Source organism: Amphiprion ocellaris, chromosome 4, assembly GCF_022539595.1.
Source record: "Amphiprion ocellaris isolate individual 3 ecotype Okinawa chromosome 4, ASM2253959v1, whole genome shotgun sequence".
NCBI lineage: Eukaryota > Metazoa > Chordata > Actinopteri > Pomacentridae > Amphiprion > Amphiprion ocellaris.
In genome coordinates this window covers 33,529,908-33,555,675 of record NC_072769.1, presented here as the reverse complement: position 1 = coordinate 33,555,675, position 25,768 = coordinate 33,529,908, and the positions used below count along the sequence as shown (strand labels likewise).

Genomic DNA, 25,768 nt, shown 5'->3' with positions numbered 1-25,768 from the left:
GCTTGTTGTTCCGTCACGCTCACATCTCGTTGGCCAGCTCCTCCGTTTCTGTGGAGACGTCTCCGTTGGCGATCTTGGTGTTTTCCTCGTATCCGGGGGGCATGAAGGCTAACGTGTAGGGGTAAAGCTTGTGACACTCGGTGCGGTACGACTCGGCGTGTTCCTTACAGTCGCCAAGGACGCCACTCCGGAGACACTCCAGGACCTCTGTGCAGATCTGTTCAGGACAACACAAGGGCAGAAGAGGATGAAGAAGAGCCATTTATTTAGGGATGTTACTTGTTAACTGTAGAAGCCTTAAAGTTTACTACAGAGCATTAATCTTGTAAACACTAAAACCTGTCACGAGGGCTTGAAATGCATGTTAGAATCATCAGATTTTAAACTTTCCGACAGTTCTTCAACTTCATATCTGAAAAGTGTATTGGAAGACTTAACTATAACTACGCTTAAAATGCGATGTTGCAAAAAAAGAATTTCATTCTACATGTCTTATCTAAAATTTACAAGAAATTTACCTTTTGCTTTAACTGGATTCTGTAAAAAAAAAAAAAAAAAAAAATGTGCTGTCCTCAGCACAACTTTAAAGTCAATAGTGATTTAGCTGCAACCAACAGCCGCATGACAAAAACTCAGGGACTATTCGGCTGAACTGCAAGCTGTGTTTACACAGGGCACAGAGGGAACAAGTATGAAAACTAATAAAAAATGGAAATACTAAAATATCTATAGTATGTAGAGTCACCATTTTCCAGTGTTGGTAACTGCTATGAATACTTGAAAAAATGTTGGGACATGTAATCTGTAAGTATTTTTCAACTTCTGTATTAACTGTTTTTGCTTTTTTATTATTTACAGAATTATTCATTTTTTCTAAAATAAACGATCAAAGAAAGCACTTGATTTATAGCTGAAGTCAATATTTTTCAGTATCTGTTCATCAAATTCATAATGTAAGTGGGTCAAATGTGAAGTAAACACAAGTGTCAGTGGTAAAAACTGTTCATTAGCATATGGAAGAACTGTATTTCATGCATTCCAGTGATTAATCAATAACTGACTGGTAACATGGCCGACTAACAGTTGAGAAAATGGTTGAAAGTTTGCATCCCTACTTGCCACTGTCTGTACAGTCCAATAATCAAGACTGATCCCAAAAAAGGCCCATCATATATTTTAAGGTTGTAATGTGAAATTCTGTATCTATCAGTTTCCAGCTTGTCTTGTTTTCTAGAAACAGATCAACAGAAGTTCATTTAAACTGAATTCATTCAGATTTTTTTGTAAAATCTGGAAAATATCAGCCAGCAGCACAGTTAAGTCCTGATAAAGCAGCAGTGTCGATCGTTTTCATCCATTCTACTCCATCCTTTTCTATAAGTTTAATGTTATCAGAAGTGGCATTAATTGCATGTCTTGTATCATATGTAGTGTTTCATAGTATTAGTGTAGTATAATAGTGGTTCTTTTTGACGATCGAACACCATGAACACAAACCTGTATGGTTCTGTTGTTGAGCGACTCGTCCAGTGCAGTGGCCAGTTCAGCTGCTTTCGTTTCCGTTGATGAGTCCAGATACGCCATCATCTTAGCAGCTGCAAGAAAGACAGAGACACAGGGTGAGTCTACGAATACGTTTCAGTGTCAATAATTTTCATGTTTGTGTGAACAAATTTTAGCTTAACCTGTCGTAGTCAAAACATTTCTGTAGTCTCACAACTTAAAAGGGGCTGTTTGAGAGTTCAGACTTCGCTTTAAGGCTGACATTAGGGTAACGTTGGAGTTCAGATGATTCATGCATTGTTCTTATAATCTGTACAATTCTACAATTTCATTTAGCAGACGCTTTTATCCAAAGCGATGCACATCTGAGAGTAGATAGAACACAAGCAAGATCTTGCCTTGAGACTGATTGCGGTCAGAGTGCTACAAGATTGCACTGGGTTGAATTAAAGGTCCCATATTGTGCCCCTTCTAACACTTTCTCACATTTGGTGTTGACGTCTGTTCATCTGTGATTACAGACATCTTAACATTTATTGGGACCTTTTTAACGTAACAAAATGTTGTCAATTCGAATGACATTGTCTTCACTCTATCGGTCTGGCGTCTGCTCTACTCCATGTTATTGGAGTAGAGCAGTTAGTGGTGTTTTCATATAACTTTTGAAATGATTCTCATTTAAAAAGAAAAAACAAGCCCAGTTTGTTTCCATTATCAGCTTTGGAGAGAATAAATCAGGCAGTGTTGTGTTGTCTGAAGGTGGAAGTGTAGGCAATGTTACACATGCTTCTACTAAACCATACAACCTGTTGTTTTGTTGCCAGCCACTAAAAACCTCAAAGAAAAAACAAACAAAATTTAAAAATAAATATGTCTGCAGTAATTATCTTCAATGGGAAAGTTGTAACTGTTCTGTAATGCTGACTGTTATTATTCATATTTCATGCCTTCAGACAACAAAATAAACAGAAACAGCTGATCAATCATGATTTAATATTCACTATGTTAGCAGTGATTTGTAAAGGTGTTTCCATCTCCCATGAAGCACATGAATGTATGTTTTGGAGAAAATCAAAAACCAGCTCAAGCGAGCCTAAATATATAGATACATATATATATTTCGTGTGGAATTAGGGACGTTTTTTCAGCTTTCTCTAATGCGATACTCCAAAATACATCATGAAGCATGGCTCCTGAAACAGAGCACAGCTGGAGAAACTGGTAAATAACAGCAAAAAACATGAGAAAAGCCAAGGCTAAGCTGAAATGTCATGACTGCACACAGATTTCTCTAAATTATAATTGTAGGAAAACAGTGGAGTGCCCTCACAAACAATTTATGAATTAGCATGTATGTTTCAAATGCCCTATGATCCAATTTCTACACCTTTTTTTTGGCATCTTTAACTTTTCCTGATCTGGTTCTGATCATCAAACACGAAGGCAAAACTATTTTCCTGTTGCTGCTCTTGTCAGCATCACTCCATGTGTTACTGTATCTCAGATACCTGTTGTAGGTACTGTCAAATGACAATAATGGCATCGACTTGGTTCTGAACTCTTAGTACTCATGACATTTCTATGAATATATCTCTGTAACAGAGAGTCAGAGAGGTTTACCAGCCAGTCGGTGTGGTATGGAGTTGGAGTGCTTGGTGAGGTAGGCCTGGTTGAAGCTCTTAGCATTGCTGTCCCCGAACAGCCGGGTAATCTCCTGCTTCAGCACCGTCCTGACCACCTCTGGCAGCTCCTTGCTCTCCGAAACTTTAAAAAAAAAAAAAAAAAAAAAAAAAAAAAACAGGAAGCAGAAGACTTAAGGATTGTGGGAAGTGGCAGTAGAGGCAGAAAAGTGAGATGAAGAGAAGCAGTGAAGATGATAAAAGTCAATGTGGCAGTGCAATGATGAACACCATCATACCTCCTTTAAAGAAGCGGACTAGACACTGGTGTAGCCAGGGGTGGTCGGGGTCAATGGCCACCGCTCTCTTCACCGACTGGAGCATCAACAGGTACTTTTCTGGGAAGAAAAAACAGATTGTGAAGGAGAAAATAAAGCTCACAGCTACACAGTATAAACACAAAAGAAAAAATGAAAAACAATATTTTTAGTTGTGCAACACATCTAAAAAACAGTTTGTGTGCTTTACAACAAGACAAATGTCATACGAGAAAATTATTCAACAAATAAATAAGATAAAGTAGTTAAATCGCGACACGACAACAGTTTTATGCAGCTCCAGAGCAACTTCCTGTAAAAAAAGATAGAGATAACTGGCAGCATGAAAGTAACCTAAGAGGACTAAAGATTGTTAAACAGTTAAGACTCTGTAATGTTATTTAAGGTGTAATTATACCCATGTAACTGACATATTTTGAACTAACAACTGTAAAAAAAAAATAAAAAATTATATAAAACACAATAGAAACACACAAAAAACACATCCATGACATAATATATTATGTAACCGCACTTAAGTAGCAGTAATAGTTTTTCTTGTTGCTTCTAAAGCGAAATAACGTGATGAAAGTTTATTTTCAGCATTTTTCAAAAAAAATCAACATTTCTTAACACTCTTTTCTCTTTATAAATCTCCAAGTATAGCAATATAATGTAACACTGTGTGTCATCATTCAAAACTGTCGCCTTTATAGTGCTTCAAGTGCAACAACATCATGGAAAACAGCTCTATTCTGTCTATAACTGCTCAAATGCAATAACACAATGTAGCACTTTTATTCTTTATACATTTTGATTGTGTGTCCTACAATTTGGGTACATTTATCCCTCATGCCATATCTGCACATGTGAAAGCCTTCATTATGTTTCTATTTTTTATCTTTATTCTACTTTTGCATTTCTTACTTTGCTTTATTTGCATCTCGCTGCTGTAATGTAGGAATATCTCTGCTGAGGGATCCATAAAGTTTATGTTATCTTAATAGCAGTGTTTGCCAACCTTTCCTGAAGTAGATCTCAAAGGCCATTAGATGTGTGTCGATTTTGTCTTTGACCAGGTGTTTGAGAGGCATCAGGAACTTCACAGCCTCTTCCAGTGGATTTTCTACCTGTATACAAAAAGCAATAAAACACACAAAAAACAAATTAGCATCAAGTAAATAAAATATTTTATTGAGTAGCTTGCTTCATGTTTCCCTCACTAACCTTGACCAGTTTGTCAGGAATCAGCTCCTCTTTGGGCCCTCCGATTTCCTCGTCATCGTCTTCCTTCTTCTTCTTCTGGTTCTTGAGCTGCTTCTCCTTCTCGGCATTCTTCTTCTCTTCCTCCAGTTGGGCCTTTTTCTGGGCTCGTCGCTGCTTGTTCCTCAGCTTCTTCAGCTCTTTGTCCGTAAGGTTAGCTAGAGAAGAAAGACCAAAATAGAGGAGTTGAGAGATAAAATTCAGTATGTTCCTCTAACTCGGCAGCGCAAATCTTGTGAGTTTCTGAGTCTCTCACCAGTGTCGGCCTGCAGCTCTTTGCTGTCGTCGGTCAGCGGATTGTCATGGAGGCTCAGGTAGATCTGGATGGCTGTGACGGCAGCCTTGTAGTAGAAAGGATGCATCCGGAGAACGTCCTCCAGCTTCAGCAGGTCCACATAGGAGCGTAGCGTCATCTTCCTCATGCAGTAGGTATGGAAATCAAACTGGTCATCTGTGATCTCCACAAAATGCTGTCGAGGGTGTAAAGAAAGACATGATTTCAGAACATAAACAGATTTTATGAAGGCAGATGAGGAGTTTCATTCGAACATGGAATGTAGTAAGTGTGGTTCCTGATTGGAAAAGTTACCCTTTCGATCTCATGGCACTTCTTGAGGGCTTCTCCAAACTTGTTCATTGCTTTGTAGGCGAGTGCACACTCAGTCTGGAACCACATACACTGCATCTCGTTCAGGTTCTCCACAGCTGACGCTCCCTCCTGGACAAACACGAGCCAGAGACAAAACAGGGACATCATCAGTTAAAATGTCAACCATCCATTTAGTTTTTCAGCCAGTTCATCCTGTGTGTAAATACATGTGCAGTTCTGGTTGCTCATTTTAAAAGATAAGTGTTGTTACACTTCAAAAGGCTTTTTTAGGAAAACAAGAAGGATTTTTTTAGTTTTTGAATAAGTGTGCCTGTACCTGTGCATTTATACCCTAAACTCTGCTACAATGTCAGTTTTTAAATAAAGCAATAACCATTTAGTTTATAACACTATCAGGTGGAGCTGAAAAAGACAACAAAGCATTTAATTTTGATGCTCCTTTTACATTTAAACACATTTTTTTTAGTATTGGTAACACTTGGGGGCACAAATGTTACACTTGTCAATTCCAGATTCATATTTTTTGTAAAATGAAAAAATCAAACGTAATTCAACTTTCATGATTCTTTTATATGATTTATGGTAATATAGCAGTGTCACACTGCACAAATGAAATTTCTGATTTCTCTCATTCTGTTATTTCCAAAGAGGTGCACTGCAGTGAAACATGAGCAAAAAAACATCCTGAAATTGCTTGGATTAGTTCTCCAGCTGTGTTCTGGCTTCAGTGTATTCCTGCTGGCTTCTACCATCTTGCAAATTCTAGCATTAACATTAAAAAAACCAGCTCATACTACATTTTATTAATATTCACTCTAGTTTCTGCTCTCACACTGAAGAAACACCCACATAGTAAACAGAGACAACACTAATGCTATAATACATAACATACTGAATATTAAATGTAAATAAACACTAACATTCGTTATCTATCAAAGACTGTCATTCACATTATTAACTCCATAACACATAATTATGTATCATAAATGAGTTATTCTGTTATTGCACAGGTCTTGTGTATTTAATCCTGTGTCAATCTGCTGTAAGTAGAAATTTGCAAAGAAAAACTCCCAGTTTCTGTTAGTTTAGAGTTGCAGGAGGGTGATATATAATATATAAGGGCCACAAGATCTCCCAATCGTACGAGTCATTTGCTATTTGATTAAACGGCTATTAAATAGCTACATGCTTTGACATCTTAAAAAGTTTTCCACAGCTTGTCAGCTGTCAGTGTGTAAACAGGCTTTCAGTTTTTCTCACCCGTGTGAACTTGGAGCACATTTCCTCAGCCTCTTTGATCATTCCCGCCTTCAGCATGTACTTGGCACACTTGGAGTTGATAAATCTGTCCGCGGTGTCCAGAGCCTGGGCCTCATCCATCCACTGGGCAGCCTCTCTGATGTTTCCCGCATGCTGCAGGAGTGAAAAGGTCGACACTGAAGCAAAGGAATGCTACTCTTACGACGTAAACAGCCGTGCAAACGTGCGGCGTATGTTACCTTGTAAATCTTGGCTTTGATAAGGAAGAGTTCGATGAGCGTAGGCGTGCTCTCGATGGCTGTGTTGATATATTCTAGCGCCAGTGTCTGCTGGTCGATCATGTCGTAGTGCTGCGCCAGGAAGTACTGCACCCAGAGCAATGTGGTTGGAGGCTCCTCTTTCCCGTCATCTAAGTGAATGCAAGCAGATTAATTCTTCAGAGTTGCAATGAAAAGACTGCAAGATTAATACAAATACTTATAGTTGATTAAAGCTTAAAAAATGTACATGTGGAGAGATCTCTAATTCATTATCCTGATTTCTTCTCACCGTTTTGGCTGAACATTCGACAGCTTTTTAATGAGGTTTCATAGCTGACCACCAATTCCTCAATTATTGCCACCTGCAAAGAGAAAGAAGACAAACTGCATCTAGTCACCTGCAGATTCAAGTATGCATCTGTGAGGGAATGTTTTAATCCAAATACTAGAATCTCTCCCTTAGTTTGACGCATTTTCTTCAGCACGCTATATGAGGAGGTCTTAAGAGTGCTGTCACCTTTTCTTTGTCGTTGTACAGTGATTTGAGCGTGGTGAAGACAGGTGGGCAGCCTTTACTGAAGTTCATCCTCAGATACCTGTCCAGACATTCTCTGAACTTCTCACCTGCAGAGAAACAGGACAGGACGCAGCAACATTATTTTATTCTTTTAAAAACACACATGCCATTTTCAGACACGGGATACATAACACTGCTGCTTCAATCTCTTTAATTGACACAGTCACAGAGGGAGTCGCACTGCAGGCACTGAGCAGTATATAAAGTGAAATAATGCATAATAATAAACAAAAGACCACTAGGTAACAAATGTTTAACTGTGCACATGTGGTGCAGGGTTTTACCTGTATAGAGGATTTTTTTGCACCCATACGAACATTTTAGCCACCTAACCAATTCTTCAGCACCAAGACATACGAATTGGGAATTTTTTAACCAGTTTGTTAAATGGGCTTTCATGTAATCAACTTTTGTTGGAAATAAAAGAAAACAGCAAACATTTCTCTCAAATAAGGTTGCACAGTCTCTCTGCCTTCACTGGATCAAAGACATTTTTGATCAAGTGTGTTTTATTTTGCTCTCAATCTCTCTTATATGCTGTGTAAACACAGCCTGTAGCTTTGGTCACAATAGAGTTAATTGTTGCTTCTCAGATGCAGCCTTTTTCTGTTCCCTACAGAATCTGGTGCAAACGGTTTGATTTTGCAAAATTTTCTTAACCCTTTGATGCACAACATGGATCAAAAATGATCCATATTCAATGGAAAATGGGCATCTCTTGACCGATGTTGTGTATCAAAGGGCTAATGAGACATATAGAGGAACAAGGAGTCACACATTTTCAAGAACCATCAAAAAGTAGAAAATCTGACAGATACTTTTGTTTTTAAGAGTTTCTTGAGGGTCAATTTTTAATAAAATATATGCCTTTCAAACTACACAGCAGATGTAGGATTCCGAGAGACCAGACAGACATGCGGTGCTTCATTCAGTTTAGATAGTAAACCTGGAGTGAGAGTAGCCAAATACATGACTGATGTTTGCTGGTGGAATCACAGCAGTTGAGTAGGTGGTCCTTCAATTTGGCAAAAGTCACAATCAGTAACACATGGCTTAAAGAATGTGGCCATATGCAGCTTAGACCATCTCCTAATGTGATCTGAATGATCAGACCTCACATCTATACAGGCTTTAGCTGTAAGAGGACGTATTACTGGACTAACCAGAAAGGAAGTTAAGCGGCAACCGGCGAGGAACGAGTCCTTTAGGAAACTTTTCCCAGGCTTCTTCATAGATCTTGTGTCTCTCCTCTAGACTGCCTGAAAATAGACAAAAACATAAGAATTCAGTCTACATTTGTGGCTTGTTTAACCAAAGTCGATATTTTATTGGTCAGTGGTGATGATACTGGTGTTGGTAACATTAGGAATCCTCTATCATACTTGGTTTTTGGGCATTTTCCAGGCCATGGTAGTAGGACCAGTTCTCTGGGTTCCTCTCCTGCAGACGACGGTAGACTTCTGTTGCCTCATCGAGACGTTCCAGGTTCAACAGTAACTCTCCTGCAGAAACAAAAGAACATCAAAATACATAAAAACAAAAAGTTCAAGGTTGCTCAGAAAACTAAGAAACACTTTGCAGCAGCTGAATTGAATTAAAAACAAACAGGAAGTGTGAAAAATAAGGTCAATTAAAATACAACTGCTCTCAGTTTGTAGACATTATTTCACTTTTGTGATTCAGGTTATGTTAGTCAAGCTGAACTGAAATTCGTACAATTAGATAAAGCAGGTAGAAAGCACCAAGACAGCAAAGAGTCATCTGCTGTGCATCTGTATTTATTATAGATACTGATCCAGTTGCATATTAACTAACAAAGTCAATGTGTAAATTCACCAATCTGGACATCTTTGGAATGTTGATGTACCAGCGTGTGTTCAATAATTACATTTCTTTCATGTTCCTGCTACTAAATTGCAGTTAATGTCACTATACTAGGTTTACTTCAGCAACTCTGTGCTTACAACCAGTTCAAATACTGCCAGTTTGTCAAAACTGCTGGCGTCACAGATACTCAGAGGGCCTCCTTTGGCGTCAGTGCCACCCACATCAATATTCAACACTGATGAGACGTATAGGAGTTTCCAGATTCATAGGTTGGAGAGGTGTTGGAAAAGGTCACAGCACTTTCACAGAGGAAATTGAAATTTATGTGCCATGTCTGATCTTCAGTTTTTCCCCATTTACATTCCCATTTCAGTTACACTCTATGGTTGGTTAACTTTAGGCACCAAAACTAATTTGGTAGGTTTAGGAAAAAGATCATGGTTTAGGTTAAACTACATCCTTTCATAACAATAACAACATATTCTATATATTTCTTATTGCCTGAAAAGCAGCAAAGAAAATCTGGCATCTACTTCGGATGTTCAGAGATTCTTAGAGGTCAATCCAACAAGGTTTATGCTGTACAATGACAGTAAATAGCACCCAGAACATCCAAATGTGACGGCAAGGGGTCCTGAAAATGCAGCGATATGTGACAAGCTGAGAGTGAGACTGGATTCGTAGTTATTAAGGTAAAGATGAATTGACTTACCTCGCGTCTCCTCCACTGCCAATTTATCACAGATCTGCTTCTCGTAGTTGGAAAGATGCTCGAGGGCCTCCTTGTGCAGACCTGCTTCTCTGAGCACCTGGTTCTGGTAGAGCAGCAGCTCGCTGTACTCGTAGTCTACTTTGTCTGGAGATGTCTGAACGAAACACACAAACAACAAGTCAGCTTGTGTTTCATTACATTTTTCGACAAAGCAGGCATCGGCTATAAGCTCTTGGAGCAAAGGTGTAGATTTGTGCATCAATACACTTCAGGAAACTCTGAGTCATTCGTCATTTATATGTGCATTTGCTTGCTCACACCAGCCCTTTGTATCACACAGATGGCACAAAGGCAGGAAGCACTGGTCTTATCAGAGAGCACCAGAAAGAAAAAGAGTGAGGTCTAGACAACACCCACATTCAACGCTGCTGAGGGGAAGACTGGGGAGCTAAAAGCACACATTGTAACTCATATGCATCAATCAGCGAGACAGACACCTACAGCATGAAAAGAAATGTGAGTAAACCAGTTACTCATCCTACAGCGCTGCATGAGAAATGCAAAGTCAGGATGGTTTAATCTGACCAAAAGATGTCAATATTCTTGACGAGAATCACAATTCTCCCCACGGATTAGTTGGTCTTATGGCTGTCTGGTTTCAAAGAAAATGCTAAATGCCCAACTCTCTGCATCGTCTAACTTCACTCTCATAGTTCTAACCAGCTGCTGATTCATGTCTACATGGATCTGATGTTTCTTTGCAAAGGTCTGTTGCTGGACACAAGATCAGATTATTATACTTATTCGACATTGTGTCTGACCTGTTGTGTTTTCCTGAACTCCTCGATGATCTTTGCGGCCATCTCATAGTCCTCCAGGAGGTGATAGGCGATGGCGTAGCCGATCCAGGACGCCCGCTGGGCTGGACGTAGCTGCAACAACTGGTACCGTGTCTCCTATAGCAAAAGAAACACGTGAACACAGATTAACTTAGATTAACTTCAGAGGGGTATAGTACGAAGCACATTAAACATAACCAACTTTCTTTGTGGTAGCTGACTGGACAAAATGTAAAACTTCAATCACAGATAATGGGTACCATACAGGTGGTTATCAGCTTTCTTTGTTAACCAGGTTTTTCTTCTTCAGACTCTAAATGTGCTCACATGAAAGGGGGGCCTTTAGTAAGGTAAGTGAGTCTTCTTTTGCAGAAAATGAACTGACAGTGTGCCGCCTACTTCAGTACAAAGAATCAGGTAGTTGTACTGCAGAGCTATGAAGAATATAAAAACTCATTGAAGTAAAAAAAAATGCTGTTATTGCAAATGATGCAAGACAGGTATGTTAATAGATACTTATTTTACTACTATGATTCTAAGTGCAGTTACATATTCCTAACATGGCAGCTGCACATTAAAGCTCTCAAATTTACTCAAGAAGTGTATTAAGGTCAGAAACTATCCCATAATGAAGGATACAAGGACATCGCTTTAGCTTTTGGCAAAATCATTGTGAACATAATGTTACTGATTGAATATTCTCCATGGCAAAGACTAGTAGACTAATCAGATGTCCAATCTGTGTTCTATTAGCTGCAGTACCAGCAGTGTAAAAAAAGACTGGGCATCAAATCAGTACAAAGCATAAAACATATTTAGGAACTTTCTGCATCATCTGCTGAATGTGTGTAGATTCTTGTGGCAACATAATGCTTATAAGTTTGATTGATTGTAACTGCTCAGCGTTGTTTAATGGAATTACAAAGCACACAGTTCAACACATTTGAAAATAAAATATCAACTCAGAATCTGTATCCAACAGAGAAAATGGTTAGGAAAGAGACGCTTTTTACAGCCGATTTAAATCCCAAACTTTGAACAGCACCGACTCCAGAGCAGGATAGCTGTGCAGCATCAGTTACCATGGTGATCCAAGCAGGATATAACAGAGCCACCTTCATGACACTGAAAACTCTGACTTTAAGCTCAACCTATTTCACTAGCAGATTAATCTCACTTCATAGTAACACCACACTAAGAGTCAACAGAGTGGAAAAAGATGTTCTCTGAATGTGTGGCATCTCTGCCTAAATTGTTTAAAAACGTGATGTGTGGCTGAGGTGATAAACCAGGGGAGAGCGAGGTGATGGTTTGAAGTGCAAAGGTGGAGAAAAGCAATTTTGCTGACTCATGGCCTGCCACCAGGATGTTGCTAGCTGGCTCAGGGAGAACTAAAATAAACACCTAATACACTCTGACTCAGAGCCGCTCCCCGTCCTCTCTCATCCATATTTTTAATCCTTTCAACCGGACTTTCATCTTGCCATTTCATACCTCTCGCTAAATAAGCATCTAAATCCCAGGCTGTGTCCCAGGAGAGCTGTTCTACATTGTGAAGACTGACTGCAACCTGATATCTGCCTGCTGATTCGCTCAGTCCTCTCCAAATCAGTACCACACTGTGTCCTGGACGAGGCAGGGCGACAGATGGGAGTGGGTGCATTCAGGAAACTTCTCTCCCCACAAATTATCTGAGGTCTGCTTTTTTTCCTCTCCCTTAGCTAAAAGTTCATACATTTCTAAAATCTGCTTCTCTCAACAGGACACCACCATCCTTCCCCAACCATAATCTCCCAGTTTTAATGGTTTTCAACATGGCAATCCAGGACATACATAATCTAATGATGATAATTCGACCTGAGCCCCTCCGTCAGCACTCACCCTGTAGCCCTCCAGGTCCCTCATCTGGATCTGCAGGAGGGACAGGTCTCGGAGGATCTGCAGGTTGTCCTTGTCCCACTTCAGAGCGTTGCGGTAACACTTGATGGCCTCATCGTACTTCTTGTCCGAGCGCTGCAGTAAACCGTATACATGCCAGCCTGGGACACAGGGGTAGTTAAGGAATATACAGTTCCTCCACATAAGCAGACATCAAAATACTTACTGTTAAAAAAGTATATGAAAGGACAGTCAGTGTGATTTACTGGGTTGATGAGGAGCAGCAGGGTCCAGTGAACCCCTTATAGATGAAGCAACTGATATGACTTTACCAAAGTTTTCTCAACATGTATTTAGTGTTGTCAGTGTATTAAACATACAGGAATTGCTCTTTAACTTAACTCTCCACTTACTGGCAGAAAACCGAACTTAATTCAAATATGTATCACCTCTGGATTGATCTTGTAAAACTGATATTTTTCTCACAAGGACCTTTTAAAACACATATTAATCATAAAGAGACATAGTGCTTAAATACAAGTCAACAAACTGCTTTTCAGTGCTGCTACACAGTCAAGACACCCCACAAAGCATACGACATTTTCAGTCCAGATGAGGAGGTGACTTGGATGCAGCCCTCCAGAAATATGAAACACATTGGAAAACTCAATTTCAGACTCAAACCTTCGGGAATGAATGAGAAGCTGGAGCTTGACCTGTCAAACAAATTCAACCTGCGACTAAATATCAAAACAGAACTTTTTCCTATGACATAACATTCCCTATTTGTCCTTCTTGCCAGATTCTTCCCCAAAATGACGTTCAAGTTGAAGAGTTGCCATTTTGACACAGTTTAGCATCAGTGTTTACCACAGGTGGAGCCTGACATAGTATTTAAAAAAATGTGTGGAATTTTGCAGTCTCGTTACTTTTTGATCAACCCTTGTATAGATGTAGACAGCTTTTTGCTAATTTGTTCTATTGTCAAGAGTCAGTTTATGTTGAGCCTCCTTTGAAAAGTAAGAATTTTTTTTGTAATTGTTTTTGATTGATGTTAGCCGTCTTGTGAAAATTACACATAAATATGCACGTCTCTTGAGTAGCCTTAATTGTTCTGAAACTTTGTATTTTTTTTAATAGACAGTTGAGACTGTGGAACCCTGTGAGGGATTTGTACTGTAGATCTGAGCTTTGCCTTGTAATATGTTTACATTTGCTGCTAATTTTGTACAGTTTGGCGGAATGGGAAACAACTTCAACACAGCTGCAGTTGATCATACAATTATGAGCTGCATTATCAGTATTATCTGCTGTATTTCAGCACTATATCACTTTACTATTAATAGGTTTTGAGAAAGGTTGACTTTTTAAATACAAATCAATGCAGGGATTTTATTCCCAGCACCACAAAGAAGAAGGAAGTGGTCTGCATGCTGCCATCTGTTCATTTTAACTTAATTTCCACCCAATGTTACTTAAGGCTCCTTTTAATGGCACCTGAAAGCACAACTCATTGTGCTGCTAGTTCAAAATTAAGGGAAAACTATAGAGTGTAAATAATAACTTGGGTTTCAAATAACTTTCACTGCATCCAACAGTGCAGAGATCGAAGCGGTGTGAGACAAATTAAATTCTAGTTGTAAAGAAGAAAGCAGGAAATTAGTGTGATAAATTAAATACTAAGTCCACTAGTATTTATGGCCAGGAGTTTTTGATAAAGTTCTTTTTAGGCTTCATCTCTAATATGGTCCAGCTAGGGTTTGCCCAGTTTCTCAACTGATAACTGACAAAAAATATCCTTAAATCAACAATCATTTTAATTTTATGCAACATGTCAGAATGTAAATTGAAATTATGATTTGTTGTCAAGTGGCAGCTCTTTAAAAGACGGCACTTGAAATATCAGCATACGTCCCTCAACGTACACAAAACATACAGCAACATACTCAAGATAAGGAAGGACTGGAGGAGCTACAAAGATAACGGAGTGTCTGCTCAGAGATATTGTGTGTTGACTTTAGGCAGAGCTTAGGCTGAGATAGCACTTATCTGCTGGAAGTGTGCACAGATTTCACTCTGGCCTGGGAGTCGGAGAAAGAGAGGGGATGCGCTGACGGTGCTCTACAGAGACAAGAGCTCTTCTTCACAACATCACACACACTCACCCAGTTTGCCAAAAGACACTGCTGAAAGTTAGATGTGACAACCGCTTTACCCCGAGCACAAACTGAACGATGTGTAAGGATACAGACGTGGCTCCTGAGGTCGTTGCGGAGGCCTCTTCTCACCAGGTCGTAGGCCTCCTCCTTCTTCCCAAGACAGTTCAGGGTCAAGCCCTTCATTGCCAGGGTCTCTGCAGCAAGAAAGGGAGACAGTAGACAGTTATGGTTACATTAAACAAAAGGAGTATATTTTCCATACATCTACATTTTTGCTGCTTACCTCCATGCTCCGCAAACTTGGGGTTGGACAGGATTTGTTTGCAGAACTTGAGCCCATTTCTGTACTGTTTGTGTTCGTAACATCGCTGTCAAAGAAAGAGAGATGAATCAAATTAGGCCCCTGGGACACGAATGATAATGTCAGATAACATTCACCTTTGAGTTCAAATTTGTCTGATGCGTAACAACTATGAAATGACTCTTGTGTCTTTGTTGCCCTGCTTTGTTATCCACATTGACGAACTATAAGAACTGGGCTTTACATGCAACCAAAAATCTGTAAAGTATGATTGAAAATTGCCACTGGCTGTACCGGTGTGTCATTTAGCAGGTCTGTATTTATCTCTCTTAGAAAGAGGAAAGGCCTGACCAAGTTGATGAATTTACTCGGTTTTATCTTTGATAAATCTGACACTAGAACAGCATTTTACTCTTTTCAAAGCAACTTTTGTCCACATATCTGTCTGAGCTGCTGTGCTGCAGTAACTGAGTAAGAACTAGAGGCCTCTCTGTGCAAAGTCACGTGACCAACTTCGACTGATGCATGTGAGGCATTTATGGAACATCAGTAAATTATAACGTCTACCTCTGTTCTGCATGTGATGCATTTAGTAAGACATCTGTAAATTTCATTAGTCTTTACATGCATATCGGTTCTACACAATCCGCCCAACATTATGGATTGAATTTGTTGCACAGGGTGCAGCGAAATCATGGCTGGAAATGTCAGAACATTGACGTTCTGCATTGAAATATTAAAAAAAAAAATCTCATCTTGTGCAGTGACATGTGTGTGGCCAGCAGAGCAGCCCACCTTCTTCCAGCATTTCAGCCCCGAGCAGTGGCAAGGCCAAAGCAATGAGGAGTCAGAAATGATAAGAAAATTTAGCACTGCTTAGAATATAGCCAATGAAGCGCTACCTTTAATTCACTTCAAATCCCATTCATGCTTATGAAACAAGAACAAATCATTGAACAGCACTTCTATTCTTGTTTACAATCACTTACATAACGTGTTCCGAAGTTATCCATGCTTAAAATGTATTATTCTGCAACACAAGGCACTGCAAAAAATGTTCAGGGCCCCTAAATGAAAGAGTCAGGTGCAAAAGTGTAACCAAATTTGTCTGGAGCAGGTCAACATCTATATTTTAGTTTTAGTTTTAGTTTTAGTCTAGATTTTGCACTCACCTTAAACAACAACGATATTTTGGCTCAGTCTGCACTTAAAAGTTGTGGTTAAAGCAAAATAAGTATTTTTTTTTTTCAAATTGTGACATTACAGCCGCAGCAAAAGTTCTGCATATTTACATTTTCCTTCAAACAATATTAAAAACTACCTATTTTAACATTGATTACACTTCTGCTACAACACAAAACTGAGTATTTTCTCTGACATGCCAAGTATTCAACTGGAGTTAAGAAAAAAATCCAGCTCTTTGGCCTTAAGTTGTATTTAGGTATGTGGTTGCACAATCATCAGTGCACCACCTCTGTTTCTAAGCTGGTATTTGAGTGAGAGAGACGGGAAGAGTTAAGCTGGCAGATGGCATTTCGTTGTCCTACCGACGGCTTCACTAATGGTGAGAAAAGATTACGTCAACTTCACATATGGGTGCCAAGGTCGGTTATGAAATTAAGTAATTCACTGCTAAACCGAGTGGAGGGTTACACCACCAGCTGAAGGACGGAAGAAAAAGGCTCTGGGTCGTGCTGCTTTATCTTCATACTGCACTCTACATGAACTCTAATTGGACTCTAATAAAGGACAGTGTGACACGAAATTGTATATGCTGGAGCAAAATAGTTACAGGTGTGTAAAAAAAATTAATAATATAAAAAGACCATCTGCTCAGGGGTGTAAGGGGCTAATGGTGAGTAATTTGGGCACACATTAAGAGACATACAGAGAGCTTTTATACCTGCATCATGGCACAATCTTCTCATCGTGCACCCGCACCTGAAGCATCTGATTAACTGACATTAATGCATCGCCACTTGCAGAATCAAGAGTACTACGAGGAGCTACAATAAGCCAGAGGGCTCGCTGCCAACTGCTATATCAAAGACTGCCACAGAACATGTTACACTGCTCTGATTCATTTCATAATGAACAAGCTGACAGACACACAAAGAGCTCTGCTTTATATTGAATATTTAATAATAGCTCACTGTCCCGCTAGTGACATAATAAACAAACAAAACTCAGAGCTCTTGCTTTGTCAAACTAGATTGGAAGTTATGCCTTTTCTTCAATCCATCAGAGAATAGATGGCAATACGAACATGAGCCAGAGTGGATTTCACAATGTTTGGAGCGTGTATTCAGAGAAGTAATGACAAGAATGCATTAAGCTTCCTCTAACCCATACCACACTGAAGTGGGTATTAAACAGCAAGCAGCACATATCAGCAAAACCAACAGTACAGTCACAACACTGATTGGTAACTAGTCTCCATTCATATTTGCTGCCTTTCTAAGTTCTGTTGCTTTTCCATTTCAAAAAGAGCTTTAAATGAAACATGTTAAAATGGTTAGTATGACATGTCAAATGACAAACGTTCTGTCAGCAATATCACACATGCCTCACAGGTGCTAGTACACACATATGACACTGTGCATTTAATGTAAATTTAGTAACATTAACACCATCAGCTGTGCTTATTCAGCATATTCTCCACCTCAACCAAAATAACTCTGCCCCCTGAGCTACAGAGAGAATCTGTCAGAGTGGTGGCTTTGGGCTGCAGGTCCCGCTGCAAGCAGCTCCAAGCGTCAATGGTAGATTTAGAGAAAACATTTCAAAGCTTGTTCCAAAATGCTGATACCACATTCAGAGCACAGTGGAAGGAAGGCTGCATCCCCGTTAGGAGAGTGTGAACTTACTTTATCCTGCTTGATTTCATTGGGTCTAAGTTAAGCATATGTTCATAGGCTAAATCTTAAATATCTGAGCTATCACAGACAAGGAATCTTTCTTTTTTGCACTAATACACCAAACAAAAAAATCTGGAGTACCCTGGTTTTCATATTTAAAACTCTACTGAACTTGTCCCACAGCAAGTTGAGCCATAAACAAAAGACATAAGAAGCTTCCCTGAGGTGTGGACATGTTGCTACAGATATCATGTCATATCAATGAAACACCTGGAAGTTCAGTTTAAAGATTTACATACATTAGTCTGAGAGGTGATTACATTCCAAGACACAAAGTACTGCTCATATGCTAAACTACATGCATGCTTGCATGTCTTCCACTAACCAGAGCTGTATTTTATATTTTATCCATCTGCAAGTTGCACAATTTAATCATTTGTTGCTACAGCTTAGAAAGAAATTTGGTTTGTTGTAATGCATTTCCCTATAAAATCGTTCATGCAACAACAAGACTGCATTGAAGTACTCATGAAATCACTATATAATTGAGATTAATGGTGCATGGTCCAACTTCAGGTAAGCAAGGAGGGGGGAAAGGGATTTCTAGTACCCTGAAACAACAAAATGGAAACTCATCCACCTCTGCTGTCATTCAGAAGTTGGAGAACTGCCAACTTCCAATAATGCATTTGGAAATCCACTTTGGGGAAGCAACAAAAAAGACAGAGGGGTGTGGTCCAACTACAGCCAGGGAGAAAACTGTCTCAAATCTTGTATCACATTCTTACTGCAGAAAGGTCAATAACTGTGATATTACACTGGGTTTTCTGATTCAGAAAATAACAATCTCCACCAAGTGATTTCGTAGTTTTTTTCTGAACTGGAAACAAGACTTGACGTTTGTGTTGTTTTATTGCAGAAAAAAGTATCAAATTATGCTTAGCTCTAATTATTTTTCTAATTGTAATTGTGTCACTTAATTGTGTCAAAAGCCTTCTACATCTGTGCAAAATGAAGACCAGACTGTTGAACCTGCAGCAAAATATTCTGAAAAAAAGAAAAAGTCGCAGTGTGGCTCACAAGTTAAAACAATGTGGTATAAAAATAAAGTCAGTGTGTTAGAGGAATTAAATGCTTCTTTTTGTATAGTACATAATATAGAATTTACTTTTTGCACAAATTAAACAATGCATCCAACAGGAAATTTATCATAATTTAAGCACCTTGTCAGTAAATTTGACAGATACTGGGTACATTTCTTGATCCAGCATATTTATAGCCAAGCAACATTTCAAGGAAAACAATACCCCCTCCGAGATATGTAGCAAATACAGGCTTTTCAACAACTTCTCAAGATCAGGTGCAGGTCACAGGTCTGTTTGCCCTGCCTGAATCAGTGCGACTGAATGCCAAAGCTCTGCCAGTGTTCAGATAAACATCCACTAACTCCCAGCGGAGCCCCTGCCTTTCAAAACAATGCTGTTTGTCTGAGCCAGCGGCGAAGTGACTACTACCCACAAGTCTACACGGTTCCTGGGAAGTATGTTACTAGAAGTTCTTTCAGAGTGTTTAACAATTCATACACAAAGCATGGCAGAAGCAGGGAAAGCCTGTTACACATGCAGCGAACCACAGTGAGCTCAAAGACAGCTCAGTTACTTCAACATCCATAACAAAAACACCAATAGATTTAATCCACTTCTTTTTGACTATGCACCTAACCGACATAAAACTATGTGCAGCAGTAAATAAACAACATACGGACTCCAGCATGGAGGAGAGTTAGGATGGATGGATGAATGGTTAGCTGGCTCCAGAGCACAGCAGGCCTGAGGCAGCTACAGATTTGCTGACACAGTCACACCGGTCCTCCCTTTGCTTTGCCTCATTTCTGTGCATGCACACAACTACTTTGACCAGACCTAACCTTCGCCTGTCACAGCAGCATGTGCAGATCTGGGTCCCACATGCACAGATTGAGAATGACATTTACCTTTCTGATAAACCAAGATAACAAGTCTGCTAGCGTTAGCCGATTAAGTAACGTCAAGCGGCCAGCATGCAGAGTAGCATGGCCTCGCTCTGACAATAAACACACAAGAAACCTGCTTATCATCCAGCTAAAAACTAAACAAATGCTTTGTAGAAGTAACTTGAGAAGCTAATTAAGCTAACATAACGGCACACACTGCCGTTACACTGGTTAAGGAGTTAGCTAATGTGGAAGCTAGCGTTAACTTACTGTTTGTTGTGTTTGACAAGCGGTGCGGCCTGTCGCTACCAGCTAGCTAACTCTGGCTATTTAAACCGGCGTCAGCGTATTTTAACAATATTTGTGTTTTAATTGCCATGAAAATGTATTTAAGAATAACAACAGAGCCGCAAACAACCGCTGAGCTTCACAATGCAGTGACAGCGCGTATCAGGGCCGGGCTAGCTAACCCATTCAATGATGCCATTTTGCTAATGCTAATGCTAACAGCCGGGGGAGCCGCACTGACAGTCAGGAGGAGCCGCCGAATGGAGCTCCAAAGTCGGCAGCAGTCGCTGCGCAGTTCCCTAACAATGCACTCACCAGGATTCTCTTGAAGAGAGCGTTCTCTTTCGGCGGTAAAGTAACTGTCGGCATGGTTGTAGGTGAGAACAGATTCCCCTTCGACCTCAGCACATGTAGCTAAAGTTAGCCCGGGTAGTCCAGACGAGTAGAGCGGAGTAACGGTGGCCCTGGCTCGCCTGCTTCAGCCGCTCGATTGCTCCGTTTTCTCTCTTCAGCCACTTCCTTCCTCAGACGGAAGCTCTGATCGTTTTCAAAATGGCGGCTAAATAGTGCATGAAATGAATGGGGCAAATAAAGTTCACTCCATCAAAAACAGTCAATCACTGCTTCCCACCCGACCCACTCAAAATCAACAGATTCACGAAGCAAGGCAAAAAGTTGCCTTTATGATATGAATATGTTCAGTTACAGGCTCTCAACACTTTATAAGTATAAACACAGACACAAGAAAATCCAGTTTTATTTATTTATTTATTTTTACATTCATTCTACATGCCACAAACTAAAGCCAAAAATGTTGTTTTTTCAGTATTTTTTTTTCTGTAACCAACTTCGAGCATCAATATCTTATGATATTTATACATCTATCGGTAGTTATCACAAAAAAATATTAAATCAACAGCATTGATTTCACTTTGATTTGGCAAGACAATAGGGATTTCTATGTATGCTTTATACGGATAGATAGAAATCCTTATTTCATACTGTTAAACTTTAAATGTGTGACGTTTAATCTTTGACAGTGCTAATATTTAGCTGTCATGTTAGACATAAACAGCTGCACTGAGATTGTATTGAGTGTTAAAATAAATATACTAATTTACAAGATTAACTGTAAAGACAGATGGGTCATTCTTTACAAATTCAACCAAATCTTTAAAAACTTTCCATCAATCAATAACATTAGTTTCACTTTATTTTGGCCAAAAGCTTAAGTGATTTTTATACATTCTTCATTATTAGACAATGTCAGACCTAAATGCATTACTTGAGTATCATGTTTAAATGAATAAAGTTTAAAGTTTAACAGCTCTAATGTGTAGTTCTCATGTTAGACATTGGTGACTGAAATTCCCAATTTGTTAAATGTATTTACTTACATGATTAACTCTAAAGACAGTTGGGTCATTCCCTATAAAATCAACCAAATCTGAAAAAAGCTTCCACTTGTCCAACTCAAAATCAGCTGGGTTGTTTGTATTACAATTTAATTATACTTATGAAGTTATGCCAGATTTTACCTTCATACTATCAATATTTTCATACTGAGTTACAGGCCCTTGAAGTACATATAGGAGTGGGTCAAAATTTTGCACTTTTAAATTTGTATTTCTGAGCCTCATAACTTCACAAGTACAGCAGACAGACATATGAGATTTTCAGGGCTGAAAAACACATTTGAGCTCCATTAAAAACTGCAACCAAATCGATTTTACATCCACTACAAGTATCATAATGTAAATGCAAAATCTTTTTTTTTTTTTGGTCAGCATGATTTTTGTCAAAGAACAACAAATATCATGGGATATATCCTAGTTTCAGTAGCAAAACTGCACCAGTTTAATGTCTGTGACAGAGTAATAGAAACTACCATTGTTACCCTGGATGTGTTATCTGATATCTGATAAATCACTGGAGAAAATATTAAAAAGTGCATTTTGGATAAACTTTAAAGGATCATACTATGTGGACAATGTGTAAACAAGTTACTTTCACCCACATTGTGATACCAGGCTGATCGTCTAGATGTGATTCCTGGAGGGAATAGCTGGAGACACAAACAGTTTTATGCAAGCACAGGTGAAAGTTCACTTGAGCCTCAGTAGAATTTTTCATTAGAACCCTGAGTAGTTAACATCTATGTAATTCATACTCCATTTCTGGGGATTGCAACTCCAACTTTTTGTTTGTATTGCTGTAGTTTTCAGGCACAAAATAACCTGAATGACATCACCAGGGTTATTTTGTTAGACTCTATCTCCTCCAGACTCTCAGAAGATTTATGGCCAATTCATTTATTCATCCACCCAAGCTTGCAAGGTTCTGTCCACAATGCACATGCATCAGGTCAACGAAATGGTGCGCAGAACAAATGCTTGTTTTGAAAAGTGGCCGCAATAGTAAATTCTTGGTCATTCAAACCTTTATCATTCATTATTTAAAGAGTTGTATTCAAAATAATTGCTGCCAAACTTTGGAGAAGCTTTGATTTTCATATGATTTCCATCAATGGTTCCCAAACACAAATTCTAAATTTTCCACAAATCTTGCTTGGCACATTTGAGGAATAATCACTGAAGTGGTGCAGCATAATCTGTAACCAGCTATGTGTTTTTCTGTCTTTGATATGAAGGGCAACACAACCATCTGTACAGCAGACCAATGAGTACCTATTGTACTACAGATAAAACCACATCACTGCTTATAAAGTCTGCATGAATTGCCCCTTATACTCCATGTGACACCTTAACAAACTTACTGTTATTTACAAAATTAAGAGCACGCTTCTTGAGATATTTAGAAAAACATCACTCAAAGTTCTTTTTTCCCGTTATGTTGTCATATCTTAAAAATACACGTTTCCTGCTGCGAAACTACACAATGAAATCTTAACATCGCTTTTAATGAGACACAGAACTGTTAGTTCATAATTCCGGTTCAGATTTTTATAAAGAAAAAAAAATGTAAAAACAACAACAACATTTTCCTGCGGTGCAACAGTTTGATGAACATCTCATTTGAAGGCTGCACGGTGAAACGTCTTCCTGTTTCAGCCACTAGAGGACGCCACATTAACACAAAAAGAGGTGAAGCCATATCGCTGCTCACAACAACGCAATTTGTTGCATATTTGCCAACAAGCACTTTAAAGTTGAGAGAGTGGCATTTAATCACACTAAGCGTGTGATTAAATGCACGCATGTTTACAGCACGTATACATGTGCATCATCTCGAACCAGGCAGTGCAACAAACAGAGAGAGAGGGAGCTCTGATCCCACCATCTGATTCTTTCCATTCAAATAACTCAATTAAATAGAAAGATAAAGTCATCTGAAGGTAATTAGAAATCGGTGTGAGTTTGTGTGTGTGAGTCAGAGGTGTTTTATTCATGGTGCGAGACAGCTCAGGCCTTGCTCTGCTGTTATCTGGTGGCCTCCTACTCCTCCACCACCACAATGGCTCCTACTACCACATTTATCAACTTGACACCACACACACACACTCACTTTTCTCCTCGCCATCCCTCCGTTCCTTCTTTCCCCTCCATATGTCTTTCCACTCCACGTTTCTCCAGCTACATTTCTTCACCTTATTACTCTCTGAGAAAGGAGGGAGAGTGAATGATTCTTCTAACTCATCTCCCACTCTTTGTGACACATCATTTGTCGTTCTGATTAGAGCCCATAACAGTGCCTCTGGAGTGTGTGTGAGGCTGATGGTGTGTGTCTGTAAGCGTTTGGCTGCAGGAGGAAAAACCGGCTGTCATTAACCCGTTGTCTGCCCCGCTGAAGGTCCCCCGAAGACGTTTGTGAGGCCCTTTCACAGGAAACGTCCCTTGTGCAATGAGATAAACTTACCACACAAGAAATTCTGTGTTTTTTTTCCCCCAAAAAACATCATTCACCAGTGTCAGTCTTGTAGTACAGCTTGCTTTTCAGCTTGTTGGTTCACCACGTTTGGTTTAGATTAGAATATCTTAGCAGGTATTGGAGGGATTGATGTGAAAACCGGTGCAGACGATGATGATTGTGGCAGTGGTAATCCCAGTAATTCTCCACTTTTAAAAGAAGTTAAATATCTGCTTTTTTAGTCTGGACAACTGCTGGATAGATCAGATGGAATTTGATTTTCCTCCAATACAGATTCCATAATGCTATTTCATCTTAAAAACCTCAAAATACCTTATTTTCCCAACATAACACTTTGCTCTCAGACCTACATACCTTACTTTTGCTTCCTGGAGACTCCAAAAGTATAATAGCATGCAGGCTTCCTGTCTGCTTTGATGATTAGGCCTACAAAAGCTGGTTTAGGTGGCCCTGAACCATCCCTTAGTTATGCAGATGTAGAAAAGTGCTAAAACAATATACTAAGATGTTTAGTGTGAAATACAAACTGTACTGAATTAATATGCAACATGAATTGGGAACATCAGATGGTCCCAATAGTAAATTGTCTGCTGTCTTAGCTTTAAAGAATCAGGATTAATAAAGTTTGATCATAATGAAGTTTTTTATCTTAAGCACTGCACTTTTTCAAATGTACTAATTTTGAAATGTTCTGTGATTTTCATCTGTTTGGAGAATGTCTTTTTAATGATTGTGTTCTTGTTTTGTATTAATTTATTCAGGGAGTTCCTTCAAAATTTTGCTGTATTGCAGTGTTACACTGCAGTATGACAATAAAGCTTGTGTTTTACTGTGACCATAGTCACACAGAGCTGCTGACATGTAAATCAGTTTAAATAATTTAATGTCAAACTCTTCTGCAGGTTGAATGAAACTTTCCACTTGTGCATTTTATCAAGTAAAGATTAAAAAAAAATTGCTTGTTTCAGTCTCTCCAGTGGAAAAAGGTGCTTGGTTCTCATTATAAACTTACTTCAGTAGGAAGGAATTCCTCGACATTATGTGGCACTTACCATTATTGCTAACATAAATGATTAATAGAAAGGAGCAACAGATGTAGTGATAAAGAAATTCCTTCTCCTTGCAGCCCTGCAGCTGTTCTGGTTGGTTTAGATGTATCTGACTTCCAACCTTCCAGCAGGCTGCAGCTACTATCAACAGTTGTTCTACTTTCTCACAGCAGTAATGAACAGCTCAACATCTCCGGAGATGTTCAGGTGTTCAGCCTCTCTCCTCCTGCAACCCCCTTCACTCCTCATCTTCCTCACATCCTGTCCTTCATCCTCCCTCTTACTTTCTTTTTTTCTGTCCTAGGTGGTGTCGCTACTGAACATGAGTAATGATGCTGTCATCTCTGTAAGTCTCCATTTATCAATGTCAGATGGGCGAGCAGGAGTGTTATGTGTGTTGTGTGTGTGTGTGTGTGTGTGTGGTGATGCTGGGTGGAGGATAGAAAAGGAAGGAAAAAGCAAAGATGTAGCAGAAACACAAGAAGAAGAAGAGGTAGAAGGCAGGATGAAGAAGAGAGGCGTGGCTGACGGAGGATGTGGAGGAGAGAGTTTGAAAGGAGTGGAGTCGTGAAAAAGATGAATTACAAC

The 25,768-nt window shown here is 39.3% G+C and overlaps 1 protein-coding gene and 1 long non-coding RNA gene across 2 annotated transcripts in view; one reads left to right on the top strand and one right to left on the bottom strand.

The window, feature by feature from the left end:
• naa15b (N-alpha-acetyltransferase 15, NatA auxiliary subunit b) lies at positions 1-20,741 on the bottom strand. Its single transcript, XM_055009684.1, has 20 exons — positions 20,559-20,741; positions 15,108-15,192; positions 14,914-15,018; positions 12,669-12,826; positions 10,770-10,904; positions 9,949-10,102; positions 8,792-8,911; positions 8,573-8,668; positions 7,350-7,456; positions 7,122-7,194; positions 6,812-6,981; positions 6,573-6,725; positions 5,292-5,420; positions 4,959-5,172; positions 4,667-4,860; positions 4,461-4,569; positions 3,422-3,520; positions 3,124-3,267; positions 1,498-1,595; positions 1-217 (listed from the first exon to the last, which is right to left on the bottom strand). The coding sequence occupies exons 1-20, from the start codon at positions 20,610-20,612 to the stop codon at positions 20-22; spliced, it is 2,595 nt and encodes an 864-aa protein (XP_054865659.1). The 5' UTR covers positions 20,613-20,741; the 3' UTR covers positions 1-19.
• The window catches only part of LOC129348717 (uncharacterized), a 196,929-nt gene that overhangs the window by 14,983 nt on the left and 156,178 nt on the right, over positions 1-25,768 (top strand). The gene's annotated exons all lie outside the window — the stretch shown is intronic.

Bases quoted from the DNA above. Each gene is read 5' to 3' on its own strand.
- naa15b (XM_055009684.1), bottom strand. From the start codon at position 20,612: ATGCCGACAGTTACTTTACCGCCGAAAGAGAACGCTCTCTTCAAGAGA. The intron at 8,669-8,791 runs GTATGATAGAGG...GTCTATTTTCAG, and splicing joins GGAAAATGCCCAAAAACCAA to GCAGTCTAGAGGAGAGACAC. The intron at 5,173-5,291 runs GTAACTTTTCCA...CACCCTCGACAG, and splicing joins AGTGCCATGAGATCGAAAGG to CATTTTGTGGAGATCACAGA.